Below are 13,644 nucleotides of genomic sequence, written 5' to 3' on the forward strand. Positions count from 1 at the left end.
ATACAACCTTCATTCTGGACTTTTGTCATAACCGTAATACCCAATATTACTTTTAAACTGTTCTCTCCCTCATCTGTTTCAATGCAGTATGGATAATTTATCCACTTTTTCTCAGTCTCACCCCAACCCTGATGGCAGTCCCGCTCTACAGCAGTGACACCATGCAGTCCTTTTGTGACTGAGATGTTTCACTCAGCATAATGTCCTCTAGGGTCACCCATTTCGAATAATATTGCATGAGTCCTTTGTATTCCATTGTGTGAATATACCAGAGCTTCTCTATTCATTTGTTTGTTGATGGGCAATAAACAAACGAATGGATAAAATTCAATTTTTTAAGAGCTTACTTAGCAGAATTTTGTCATGATGCTTTGACTTTTTTTACTAGGAAGCTAAATGAACATTTGTATATATCTATGAAGCTCTGGTGACCTGGTGGTAAGAAACTGCACTGCAATTTCAAAAGCACATAGTTTGAATCCACCAGCTGCTCTGTGGGAGAGGGATGGGCAGTTTCTTCCCATGCAGTTTACTGCCTCTGAAAACTCATTGGAGGGTGAACTGTGGGTTTGCTCTGACTCAACAGTACACCACAAACAGCTTTTCAGCTTAGACTAATTAATAAATAGGCTCAATTTTTGCTATCCTTTAATTTTTATTTATTTATTTCCTTTAAATCTTGGCTTCTACTGGGTGTTTTATTTCCTATCAAAGGGGTAGGCTGAGATGAGCCTTCTTTGATTTGAAAGTGGAGGTCCTGACCAAGAGATAACCAAAACCAGTGTGATAGGGGATGAGGAGCCCAGGAGACTCATCTTCATCATTCTTATGGAAGTCTAATAGAATTTGTTACTATATATTAAGAAAGATTCTTAATGCATTATGTTGTTAGGTGCCTTCCAGTTGAGTATGACTTACAGTGACCATATGAAAAATTTGTACCCTCTCCTGTGACATCTTCATAATTTTTTACATACATGAGGCCATTTTTGCAGTCACTGTTCCTCTCTTTTGTTGACCCTCCACCTTTCTAAACATGATGTTCTTCTCCAAGGAATAGCCTCTCTTATGTGCTAAGTATATAAGATGAAGCTTCACCATCTATGCCTTCAGGGAGAACACTGGTAGCACTTTTTCTAAGATCTAATGCATAAATAGATTACAATAATGATTCCTTCAAAGAAATGATATAATTTTTGTTTGTTGTATTTTAATACAGACCCCAACAGATGAGTAAAGAAGTTTGGGACTATATTTTTTTCAAGGAGGCTCCATTTCCTACAACTCAGATCCCAAAAGAAAAATTAGATCAATTAAAGCAGGAGTTTGAGTTTTGGTATCCTGTGGATCTTCGAGTGTCTGGCAAGGATCTTGTTCCAAATCACCTTTCATATTACCTTTATAATCATGTAGCAATATGGCCAGAGCACAGGTAAGTACTAAAATAAGATTAGGAGGACTAGATTGATTTCTTATCAGTGAAGATGTATTTTGACTTTAAGTACCTAATAAGTTATTGTAGAAAGAATACATAGTTAGATTTTCTAATTGTGTTCTTATGATGCATGTATTCTGAAAGTACAGCTTTTACTCTCTTGTTCTATCTAGAAATCCTCAGATTTCATGCCAAGGGCCACTGAATATTATCAGCTTTCAGATACATTGACAGTCTGCCAGTAATTCACTTAACTTGTTTCATTTAACCTTTTAGATGCAGGAATAAAGGCAATTTAAAACAGTTGGAAATGTTAGAATTGAAAGGACTTTTCCATTAGAGTTGAGGAAATGCTTTTCCAGGAAATCCTAAGATTATAGTACAAGTTGGTAGCAGTGTTATCTTTAGACTTGTTTTGTGTTCAAGAATAATCCTGTTATTTTTATACTTTTTGTATTCAAGAGTAATTGTTGCATCTCTTTACTTCCTGACCCAGACATATTTCTGTTCTTTTCCTCTAGTTCCTCAAGTACTTATTCCCTCTGTTCAGATTTCATTTCATAAATTATCTCATGTGACTTCTTATATTTAGAATGAGATTGCATCTTTTCCCTTAGAAATAAAAGATTTTGAAGTAGAGGAACAAAATAAATCTAATATAGTTGTTATTCTCCTTGTCATTTAATTATTTTTTTTCTTATTGTTTTAAATCTAATTTTCAAGAAATTGGTTAACTCAGAAGTACCTGTTACTAACTTAGTTGAGTCTCTATCCCTGTGTACCAAGCTTTTGAGTTTTATTAACTTTAAAAAAATTACGATTAAGTAATAACATCATGTTCTTATTTAAGGCCCTATTAAAAGCATTTTTAGCAGTTCATTTAATTTCTATTACAACTTTTTGGGCTCTGATGACCTAGTGGTAAGGAGGTATGTTGCCAATTAAAAGACATATGATTCAGAGCCACCAGCTGCTCTGAGAGAGAGAGAGAGACAAAGAGACAAATATATGGATAGTCTGTTCTTGTGCAGTTACTGCCTCTGGAAACCCGCTGGAGGGTTAGTGTCACCTATAATTGATTCCAACTCTGTGTCATGTAACAGTTATTTGAGGAAGGTAATCTTCTTTTACAGATAAGCTAAGTCATAGAAAAGTCAAATAACTCCCTTAGGGTTATCTAGCATGTAAAGGACAGAGCCAGTGTGCAGAACCAGGCAATCTGGCTCTAGAATTCTTGTTTTCAGCTATTATGACCCAAATGGTTTCATAGCTGGAATGAGTTAATGACATGCACATAGTTTGACAATTCAAACAGTAAAGGAAGAGAAAAATGAAAAGTGAACATTTCTCCTTCCTCTAATACCACTCTACTTTCCAGAGCTCATTTCTTTTATGGTTTCTTGTGATTTCTTCTAGTGGAGAAAAATTACACATGTCTCTATCAGCATCAGATATCTCCTTAATTTAAATGTTCCATTGTCTACACTTGCTTTTTTCTCTTGCTTTTTTCACTTAATTAGGTGTTTGAAGAGTCTTCTCATATGCATCCATGCACTAATTCTATAACTTGCACCATAGTTTATATAACAAGTCATTTGCTAATGGACACTTTCTTTTCATTTGTTTCCTGTTAGAAACAGGATTGTAGTAAAATACACTTATATTGTACATTTTTTGTGGCCAAGTATTGCTATTAGCATTTATCACTAAAAATGTTAAGCCAAAATCATAATCTTTAAGCTGTGTTTTTTGTCTTTTAACATTTACGTGTAAAGTGATAAGTGGCCTGTGGCTGTGAGAGCAAATGGACATCTCCTCCTCAACTCTGAGAAGGTAAGGCTTATTGCCTCTCTCGAAGGTTTAAAAGTCTGTAGGAGGCTTTTCACCTGAAGGAAGGTTTTGTAATTTCAGAAATAAAGATAGGAGGTAGACAGAATTAAAAACTTTCCATTTAAAATATTTAAAAGTTTTTCCCTCTCTAAAATGACTTTTAAGATATTGTTTGCTTTCTCTGTTTCTGTAGTGTAGACAGAATGGCTCATTAGCTTTGATATTTACCGCATGATTGAGTGGGAATATGTAAAGTAGGTGATTAAATAACTCATGATGGGATTGGTTAGTTTTGCAGTCCTACTAGGTTTAAATTAAGAGGTGGGTTAGAGGTGGAGAAGATGCCATAATTAGAAAACATGTTGTTATGTACTTTAAAGTCAGACCCCACTCATAATTGACCCTCCAGGACGTTTTCATCATAAGCAGTAAATTGCCTGGAAGAAGATTGCTCATCTTTCTCCCGTGGAGGAGCTGGTGGATTAGAAATGCTTGCCTTTTGATTGACTGCATGACTCCTTTACCACTAAGCCACCAGAGGTCCCTGTTGGAAAGACTAAGAGAGCTTTTTAACACTGACCTGAAATTAGAGGCTGAAGGTCAAAGGGCTTGTGAGTGCACTTGGAAAGCTGTCTTAGGGGGAATTTTATCTTGCTACTAGCTTGGGTTGTGTAACCTGTTAACTTCCTAAATAAACACCATAAACTTGATTATGGTTCTCTGAGATCTGCATAGCTGCTGTTGCAGCATATTTTGGACATAGTAGGAGAGCAGTATGATTGATGTTGGAATTAAGTAAGTGTTGGAGCGTGGAGACCATTGATTGTTTTATTGTAGATATTGCTGATAGGGAGTGTTTCTCTTTGTGAAGTTAATAGAGGTGAAACTCAACTGTCTTCATGCTGCCTATACTCTTTTTAGAATTTCTAAATCCTTTATGCCTTTGTTGAATGTTGACCAACTCAAGTAGTTTGGTTTGACTGATAAGAGTTTAATATTCTTATTAATATTTAATCATTGACTTTTTATTTCAGATGTCAAAATCCACAGGCAATTTCCTCACTTTGACCCAAGCTATTGACAAATTTTCAGCTGATGGTGAGTGTACCATTTTGCTTATGGCTATTGCATGTTACAGGGTCTAATTCTTAGATAACAAAAGTAAAAATAGGTGCTTCAGTTTTATTACAGAGCTTTGGTGGTAAGCACTTATGTTGTTAGCTTGAAGACACACAGTTTGAATCCACCAGCTGCTCTGCAGGAGAAAGATAGGCAATCTTAGGCAATTTACTGCCTCTGTAAAATGACTAGAGGGTCAACCGTGAGTTGGTTCTGATTCTGTGATTCATAAAAACAGCAACAATTTTCTTTTTTCTCCTGCTTTTAGCAATGTATAAAAATATTCATATTTTCTTTGTGGACAAGCAATATACAGTAAAACCTGTGAAAGTAGAGCTTGTGAATAAGATGGAAGTCGACCTGAGAAGAAGAACTTAACATATTTTCCACTAATAGAAACCGATAGGAAAGTGGTAAATCTGCACATTTTTGAGAGTAAGAAAAACACAGTGCCTCCAAGTTCTGGTTTTCACATGATATTTTAAAAATTACAGGCGTGCTCTTTCAGGAACAAATTCAAACTAAGTTTTTACTTGGAGTCTTATATGAAGCTTATTGTAATTATCATGTTGTTTGTTTGTTTGTTTTTTTAATTTTTATTATTTTTGTGTGAGTGTACCGTCAAATCAGATCTGACTGGTACAGGAGGAGACTGCCCCTCCTTCTCTGGCAGAGCATCTGGTGGATTCGAACCGTGCGCCTCTGGGATTGTAGTTGCAGCTCCTTGCCACTAGGCCACCAGAGCTCCCCTGTTTGTTTCTTTTTTTAAATACTGAAGTTCCCAGTTGCCAAAATGAGGGCAGTTTGAACAACCAAGTAATGATTATATTGGATTATAGCCTAATGAAAAGTAAATATCCTTGAGCCCATTCTATGGAATGATTATGTCATCTATAGGGTTGCTGTGAGTTGGAGTCAGTTTGGGGGTACACAACAATAACATAGTGATATATACTAATTGTTTAAATAAATGAGGAGTAGGGACAGCTCTTCTTTTATAAAAATTAATTTTATAAATGTAGAAGAATTGAGTGAAATGTAAAATCACCATTAGAAAAACACTATAGTAACAATTGTTATAAGCAAGTTCCACCATTGGATACTAAAATCAGTGGACAAAAGAAAAACAGTATTTGCATTTTTTCAGAGTAACTCACCAGAAATATTTATTAATTACGAAGGGTAATAAGAGTAGAAAAATTTTGCAGATACCACCATAACCAAGTGATCAAGATTATTAGCAGCATTCATTAATAAGTCAGTCAGTAATCCTATACATCTGATATGATGCACCAAGAATGGGGTAATACCATTTCTGTGATATTCTTGCCAAAGGCATATAATCTAAATTTAATAATGAAAAACATCAGACAGACCCAGATTGGAAGAAATTTTATTAAATAACTAATGTTGCTGTTGTAACAACTAGTTAGGTACTTTGGAGTCGAGTATGACTCATAGCAACTCCTTGTACAACAGATCTGAACCCTCTGCTGTTCTGTGCCGTCCTCATAGTCTCTGACACACTTAAGCCCATTGTTGCAGTGTATCAGTCCACCTGTTGATGGTCTTCCCTCCTTTGCCAACCCTCCACCTTTCTAAGCGTGATGTCCCTTTCCAGTTAATTAGCATATATATTCAGTGTATATGAGATGAAGCTTTGCCATCTTTGTCTGCAATGAGTACTCTTGTTATACTTTTTCCAAGACATGTTTGTATTTTTGGGTCAGTGGGATATTTAGTGCTCTTCTTCAACACCACAATTCAAAGGCATTATTTCTTCTGTTATCCTTATTTATTGTCTAGCTGTCAGGTGTGTAGCAAGTGATTGAAAAGACCATGGCCTGAATTACGTGCACCTTAGTTTTCAAACTGACATCATTGCTCCTTTAGAGTAATTTGGAGAGGTCCCTGACAGTAGATCTGCTAGCTCTGGTACTAGTTATAAACAGCTGACTGTTGTTAATGTACAGTTGAGTCAGAACTGACCCATAGCTCAAGGGAGTTTTCAGAGACAGTAAATTGCATGAGAGGAGATTGCCCATCTTTTTCCTGTAGAACAGCTGATGGATTTGAACAGCATGCCTTCAGGTTGTCAGCACATAACTGACTGTTGGTGTGGTGGTGGTGTACTGTAGACTTGGAACCGACACAAAGCAGACCCTCTGGTGGGTTTTCAGGGGTAGTCAGTTGCACGAGAGGATATTGTCCGTTGCAGCACAGCTTATTGCCAGTAGGCCTCCAGAACTCCCTGACTGATTGGTACTTAATAAAAGTGTGAAGGTTGTGAAAGATAATGGGAAACTCACAGATTTGAGGATATCAAGGAAACATCATATAAAAGTGATGTGGAATTCTCTGTTGGATTCTGTAACAAAAGAAACATATTGAGGGAAAGGGAGTGAAACTGAAATTAAGTATACAGGTAATTGTTATGTGAGTGTTGATATTGCTGGATGTCAGAAGAAACTCTGAATATTGCACTGGATTGCAGAGAAGCCAAAGCAGAAGGAATAATTCAAGATACTAAAGAGCTGAATAGAAGATTCCAAAAGGCAGCATGGGATGACAAAGCAAAATATTACAATGAAATGTGCAAGGAGCTAGAATCAGAAGATCAAAAGGGCCAAACTCATTTAGCATTTCTTAAGCTCAAGGAACTGAAGAACAAATTCAAACCTTGAGTTGCTATCATCAAGGATGCTTTAGGCAGAATATTAAGTGATTCAGGAAGTACTAAAAGAAGATGGAAGGAATATACTGAGTCACTGTATCGAAATGAATTGGCAAACACAGAAGAATTTCTTGAAATAACATATGAGCAAGAGCCTATGATGACGAAGGAATGAGTTCAAGCTGCTTTGAAGGAAATAGCAAAAAATAAGGCCCCAGGAATAGATGGTATAGCAGTTGAGGAATAGATGGTATACCAGTTGACCTATTTCAGTTAACAGATGCTGCCCTGGATATCTTCACCAAGTTCTGCCAGGAAATCTGGAGAACAGCCACTTGGCCAACTGACTGGGAGAGCTCTATATTTGTTCCCATTCCAAAGAAGGGTGACCCAACAGAGTGGGGAAACTCTAGAACCATCTCATTGATTTCACATGCAAGCAAGATTCTACTGAAGATTATCCAAAAACAACTGGAAGAGCGCATCAGCAGAGAACTGCCAGAAGTCCAGACTGGATTTAGAAGGGGTCGTGGTACTAGGGATATTGTAGCTGATGTTAGATGGATCTTAGCTGAAAGCAGGGAATACCAGAAGAATGTCTATTGATTATGCAAAGGTGTTTGACTGTGTGGATCATAACAAACTGTGGCTGACTGAGAAAAATGGGAATCCCTGAACACTTGATCGTGCTAATGTGAAACCTATACTTCGACAGTGAGGCAGTCGTCAGAACTGAGCAAGGAAACACTGCATGGTTCAAAATTGGGAAGGGTGTACGCCAGGGATGTGTCCTATCTCCATTCCATTTCAACATGTATGCACAGCACATTATCCGAGAGGCTGGGCTCTATGAGTAGAAATGCGGCAATCAGGATTGGTGGAAGATCTATCAACAATCTGTTTTATGTGGTGACACAGCCCTGCTTGCTGAAACTGAGGAGGACCTGAAGCGCTTGCTGCAGAGGGTCAAGGACTGCAGCCTTCAATATGGATTGAGGCTCAATATCAAGAAGATTCTCACCACTGGACCAATTGGCAGCATCAGGATGGATGGTGAAGAGATTGAGATTGTTCACAGCTTTAATTTGCTTGGCTCCACAGTCAACACTCTTGGCACCAGTAGCCAGGAAATTAAAAGATGTATTGCGATGGGAAAGTCTGCTGTTACGGACCGCTCCAAAGTACTGAAGAGCAATGTTATCACTCTGGAGACTAAGGTGCATCTGATACAGGCCATGGTCTTAGGAATCACTTGTTAGCCGTCAGAAAGTTGGACAGTGACTAGGGAGAATAGAAGGAGAATTGATGCCTTTGAGCTGTGGTGCTGGAGAAGAGTATTGAGGGTACCACGAACTGCTAAGAAAACAGATTCATCCTGAAGAGGGTTAAACCAGGCTGCTCCTTTGAGGCAAGGATTCTGAGGCTTCGTCTGACATACTCTGGACATGGAGTAAAGAGGGACTGGTCCTTGGAGAGAGGGACAGTCATGATTGGGAGGGTGGAGGGACAGTGCAGGAGAGGAAGATCCTCTATGAGGTGGATTGATTCAGTGACTGGGGTAATCGGGATGGGTGTGTCGGAGGCATTGCAACTGGCACAGGACAGCAGAGTTTAGGGCTGTTGTACATAGGGTCGCTTTGAGTCGCAAGTGACTCAACGACACATAACAACAACAACAACTAAGAAATATGAGGCAGATGGAAGAGTATATGTGTATTCATTACGTTGTTCTTTTACCGCTTTTTCTAAGTATAAAATTATTTTCAAATAAGAGGTTAAAAAAGGTCAGTTTATATATATTAAGGAAAGGTAATGCATACATAACATTGTTACATGGTCTTGTTTTCTGTCTTTAAAACAGAGGCGAGCATACTACCATAATTGTTCTACACTTTGCCTTTTTCACTTGACAGTCTATATTTGAAAACACCTTATTGATACATAATGTTCAATTATAGGAGTGCCCTGTAATTTACTAATTAGGTTTTTATTGATGGGCAACGAGGCTTTACCAGTATCTTATCATAGATATTTTGGTAGTTCTAAAATTGATGGCTTAGTAGTAAGAAGCTATGCTGCAATCCCAAAGGCACGTGGTTCAAATCCACCAGCTTCTTCACGAAGGAAGGATGGGCAGTCTCCTCCTGTACAGTTAAAAGCCTCTGAAAACCCGCTGGAGAGGGTCAGAAATGGGTTGGTTCTGACTTGACATACACAGTAGCAACAACAAAATAGAGAAGGAAGGGAGTTCTGGTGGTCTATTGGCCAGAAGCTGCACTGCAATCCCAGAGGAGGTTCAAATCCACCAGATGCTCTGCTGGAGAAGGAGGGGCAATCTCCTGTATCAGTCAGATCCAGTTTGATGGTACATACTCACAAAGTAATAAAATTAATAATAATAAAAAAAATAAGAGAAGGAAGCCCTGGTGGCTTAAGTGGTAAGGAATTGTGCTGCCAACTCCTAGTTAGCATGGTTTGAATCCAGAAACTGCTTTATGAGAGAAAAATGAGCCGTCACTTTCTGTGAGATTTATAGCCTCTGAAAATATGCTGAAAGGACAGCTCTGAGTCAGTTCCAACTCAATGGCATGTAACAACAGTAGGAAGTAAAGCAAAAGAAGCGATAGAAATTGAATAAATAAAATTTTGTTGGTCCAAACTTAGGAAAACCTAATTTTAGGGTTAAGGGTAGTAATGAGTGCTGAATACCTGATTTTCTTCCTCTGTTTCATTATGGGTCATTTTGCCTGTGAGTGGCATCCACTTCCAAAACAATGCTTCTGGAAACTCTGTGAACTTTGAGAAATGACCATAGTTATAGAAAGGCGTCAGGTCTTTTTTTTTTTGTTCATAAAATTGCTATGAGTTACGTGTGACTTGATGGCAATCTGTAGCAACAATTATATATGCAAATCTATAAAGACCATTTAAATATGTTAATAAGTATTTTGAGAAGGATATCGTACTCGGAAGGGTGGAGGGACAGTGCATGAGAGGAAGACCTGGATGAGATGGATTGATAGAGTAAACTGGGGCGTGTCGAAATCAGTGAGACTGACTCAGGACAGGGCAGGCTTCAGAGCTGCTGTACATAGAATTGCTATGGGTCACAGGCGACTCAACAGCACATAACAACAAAAATAACATAGCTAGAGAGCTTATTTTTGGTAATTTTTACTTTTTGTTGTTGAAGCAAGTCTACAGTTTATATAGACTCTGCAGTGCCCCTGTTGGACCGAGAGATGTTAAGAAGAAAGCTCTGATGGCCTGGGGTTAGGAGCTGCAGTGCCATCCTAAAGGCATATGGTTCAAATCCACCAGCTGCTCTATGGGGGAAAGTTGGGCATTCTCCTCCTATGTGACTTACTGCCTCTGACAACCCACTGGAGGATCAGGTATAGGTCAATTCTGACTTAATAATAACAACAACTAGTGCTGTAGTCTGTAGAGAGTTGTACTGTTAATCTACAGACCACACCTCTGGCAGTCTCAGTCCACCACATCCCATGCACTTTACAGCCTTGGAAACATACTGAAGAGTCAGCTATGATTTGGGCCTGACTTGATGGCAATGAGTGAGATATGAATCATTAAATGAACCATTATTTTTAGCAGTAAATCAGTTGGGTTTTAAATTTTTTTCCTCCTTTTTCCAGGTATGCGTTTGGCCTTGGCTGATGCTGGTGACACTGTTGAAGATGCCAACTTTGTGGAAGCCATGGCAGATGCAGGTATCCTCCGTCTCTACACTTGGGTAGAATGGGTGAAAGAAATGGTTGCCAACTGGGACAGCCTAAGAAGTGGTCCTGCCAGCTCTTTCAATGATCGGGTGTTTGCCAGGTAAACCATGAGCACTACCTATTTGATATTTTAGAGTTGCCACATTTTTAAGTTTTATTTTATTTTATTTTTTTGTATAATAAATTAAGTGATAATGCTCACTAATAAGTATTGCTTCTTTCAGATAGCATTGTGGTTTTCGTGAAAGTTTACACTACAGTTTTGGTTCCCATCAACAGCTCCTGCATAGGGTGCTCAGTGACGTGCATACATTTATTATTTACATTCTTCTTATACCTGTTTTTGATTGTTCTCATCCCTTAACCAGATGGATTATTGATGCAGTGAGAGCAGCAGTGGGCACAAATATGTCCGAGGCCAGGATGGGACAGGGTTCATATCTGTTGTTTATAGGGTTACTAAGGGTCCGTGCTCAACAGCATCTAGCAACAGCAACACCGTTTATCTGGCTACCCCACCCCCTTGCATTCTTGTCTTTAACTTAAAGTCATTGTTAACCAATAGCTGCTTTTTATTGAAGACACACTTTATGCCAGACACCATGCGAAGTATTTTGCACCCATTATCTGATTTTGTATTCACATCAGCTTTATATAGTGAAGATACTGTTAGCTGCATTTTGAAAATAAACTACATTATTCAAAAGATTTAAAATGTTTCATTAAAACCCTCAAAGCTGGTGATAACATTAGAACTTGCTTCTCTTTCTCCAAAGCCCGAGGACCATTTTCTTAACTTTTCCCCATGCTTTTTTGCATTATGGAAGAATGGTTACATGGAAAGGAGAAATATGTTTTTGATTTCACTAAGGAAGAAAACCCCAAACCTCCCATTCATCAGCTCCTTTTTTTTGTAGGAACCATCCTAGGCAGTAGGGTTAAACAGATGAATAATACCTGGTCCTTCCCTATTGTGTGGCAGGGAAAGAAACATTTGCTCAGTCAGTACTGAGTGCAGTGATAAAGATGAGGACATGAATTTTTGTAGGGAGAGTATACTATTTATTTTGATATTTATTTGAATTAACTCTGAGTTGACTAGTGTGGCTGCAGTATAGAGTGTGTTGGGGGAAGTGTTGAAAGATGAAACAGGTTGTGGCCAGATTAGGCTAAATTATGAAGAGCCTACAGTAGTATATGCCAGTGAGAATTTTCTTTTTAAATATTTAGTAAAAATTTTAAGTTGACTCTGATATGTATCAACAACAACCTTAATGTTTCATTTTGGAATTCAATAAGGTTTCCATCAAGGAGTTATAAAATATCATAAGGTATGGTCCATAACCAGATCCTTGATTGATGTCAAATGACTCTTTACGAGGGAATAAAGTAATAGGAAACTAATAAACAATTTCAAAGAACGCAAGATGGTTTTGTAATTGGGAAATTTTAATTTTTAAAGCATTCTTATTTTACTATTTATTTGATAATATGACTTTTTAATTCCTAAAGATAGTTGCTTATAATTTCAATAATCTTCTTCCCCCATATTTAATAGTGAAATGAATGCAGGAATTATAAAAACCGATCAAAACTATGAAAAGATGATGTTTAAAGAAGCTTTGAAGACAGGGTTTTTTGAGTTTCAGGTAGGCCACTAATTCTTTTGGTAGCTATAAAACATAATTGTGAATAGGCCCATGTCCCACTTTCTTTCCTGCTGTAAGATAATGAATTACTTGTTTGGTGGGGATACTCTGGAAATCCTACCTAGAAATTTGAAAATTCCTCAGTTGTGATTTTAAGTTGTTTTATTTGAAGCTTGCTTTATTTTTTCCATTTAATATAAAGAATTCTGTTCCTAGCTGAACCATGGATACTACCAAGGACATTAAAACTGAGTCACACTTTACAGGAAATTATTTTTCAATTGATAAAAAAAGTAAAGGTAAAATAATGCTTGCTAACAGTAGGCAGGCCTTAGATTATGAACTATTTCCTTACTCTAGCCTGTCTTTAAATCAAATTTGTATGTGTCATTTAGAATAGGATTCTTAGTCAAATGCTTGTCTTTGTATGCATTGTATAGTGTATATGTAGAAAACATTAAGGAAACATTCAGATACACTTAATTTTTTACTTTATAACTTAGGTAATTATTTTTAAACAAATAATTCAATAATAACATTTAGATGATTATTGCTAAGTTGTATCCATTTGTTATCAACTCTTTTGGTGCACCTTAAATTTTTTAATGTAATATGTAATATTATATCATGTAATATGAATTTCTAATCAAATGTAATAGATTTTATGGGGGTTGGTTCAGAACAGTGGATTGTGTATAAATTGTGTATTTGTAACCCAAGACTATGTCTAATTGCAAATTTGTATGAAAGCAAACTGTTCTGATATTTTCCACAAGGTGTCAGGATTTCTTCACGTTTGGTGTTTCCAGTATTTAAAACAAAGTAGCTTTTACGCAGTCTTATAAATATATTGGGATTTATGTAACTTGGTTTTCAAAGATGTTTTTAAATATGGTTAAGTGCAGAACATGGTAATGTGCCATATTTATAGCCTTTAAAAAAGTCTGTATTTATCAACTTTCCTACATGTCCTTAGCACTTGTAGGTTGATTCTAACTCATGGAGACTCTGTGTGTTTGAGTAGAATGGTGCTTCATTGGGCTTTCAAGGCTGTGACTTTTTGGAAGCCTGTCTTTGGCAGTGATTGTGGGTAGATTTGAACTTCCAGTCTCTTAGCTTATAGTCATACACTTAATTGTACCACCTAGTGATTAGCCATTAGTGTACAGTTGAAGTTCAACTTTCATTTCTCAGAGT

At 37.3% G+C, this 13,644-nt stretch overlaps 1 protein-coding gene across 3 annotated transcripts in view; it reads left to right on the forward strand.

Annotated features, from left to right (window-relative positions):
• Positions 1–13,644, forward strand: part of LARS (leucyl-tRNA synthetase) — a 76,491-nt gene that overhangs the window by 37,365 nt on the left and 25,482 nt on the right. For all 3 annotated transcript variants that reach the window (XM_006891103.1, XM_006891105.1, XM_006891104.1), the window contains 5 exons: positions 1,220–1,432; positions 3,211–3,268; positions 4,300–4,363; positions 10,715–10,898; positions 12,357–12,447. In XM_006891103.1, coding sequence (XP_006891165.1) covers positions 1,220–1,432; positions 3,211–3,268; positions 4,300–4,363; positions 10,715–10,898; positions 12,357–12,447 — 610 coding nt within the window. The remainder of the gene's footprint in view (positions 1–1,219; positions 1,433–3,210; positions 3,269–4,299; positions 4,364–10,714; positions 10,899–12,356; positions 12,448–13,644) is intronic.

The sequence above is a fragment of the Elephantulus edwardii genome, unplaced genomic scaffold (assembly GCF_000299155.1).
Source record: "Elephantulus edwardii isolate Elephantulus edwardi_28Jun2011 unplaced genomic scaffold, EleEdw1.0 scaffold00095, whole genome shotgun sequence".
In the NCBI taxonomy this organism is placed as follows: Eukaryota; Metazoa; Chordata; class Mammalia; order Macroscelidea; family Macroscelididae; genus Elephantulus; species Elephantulus edwardii.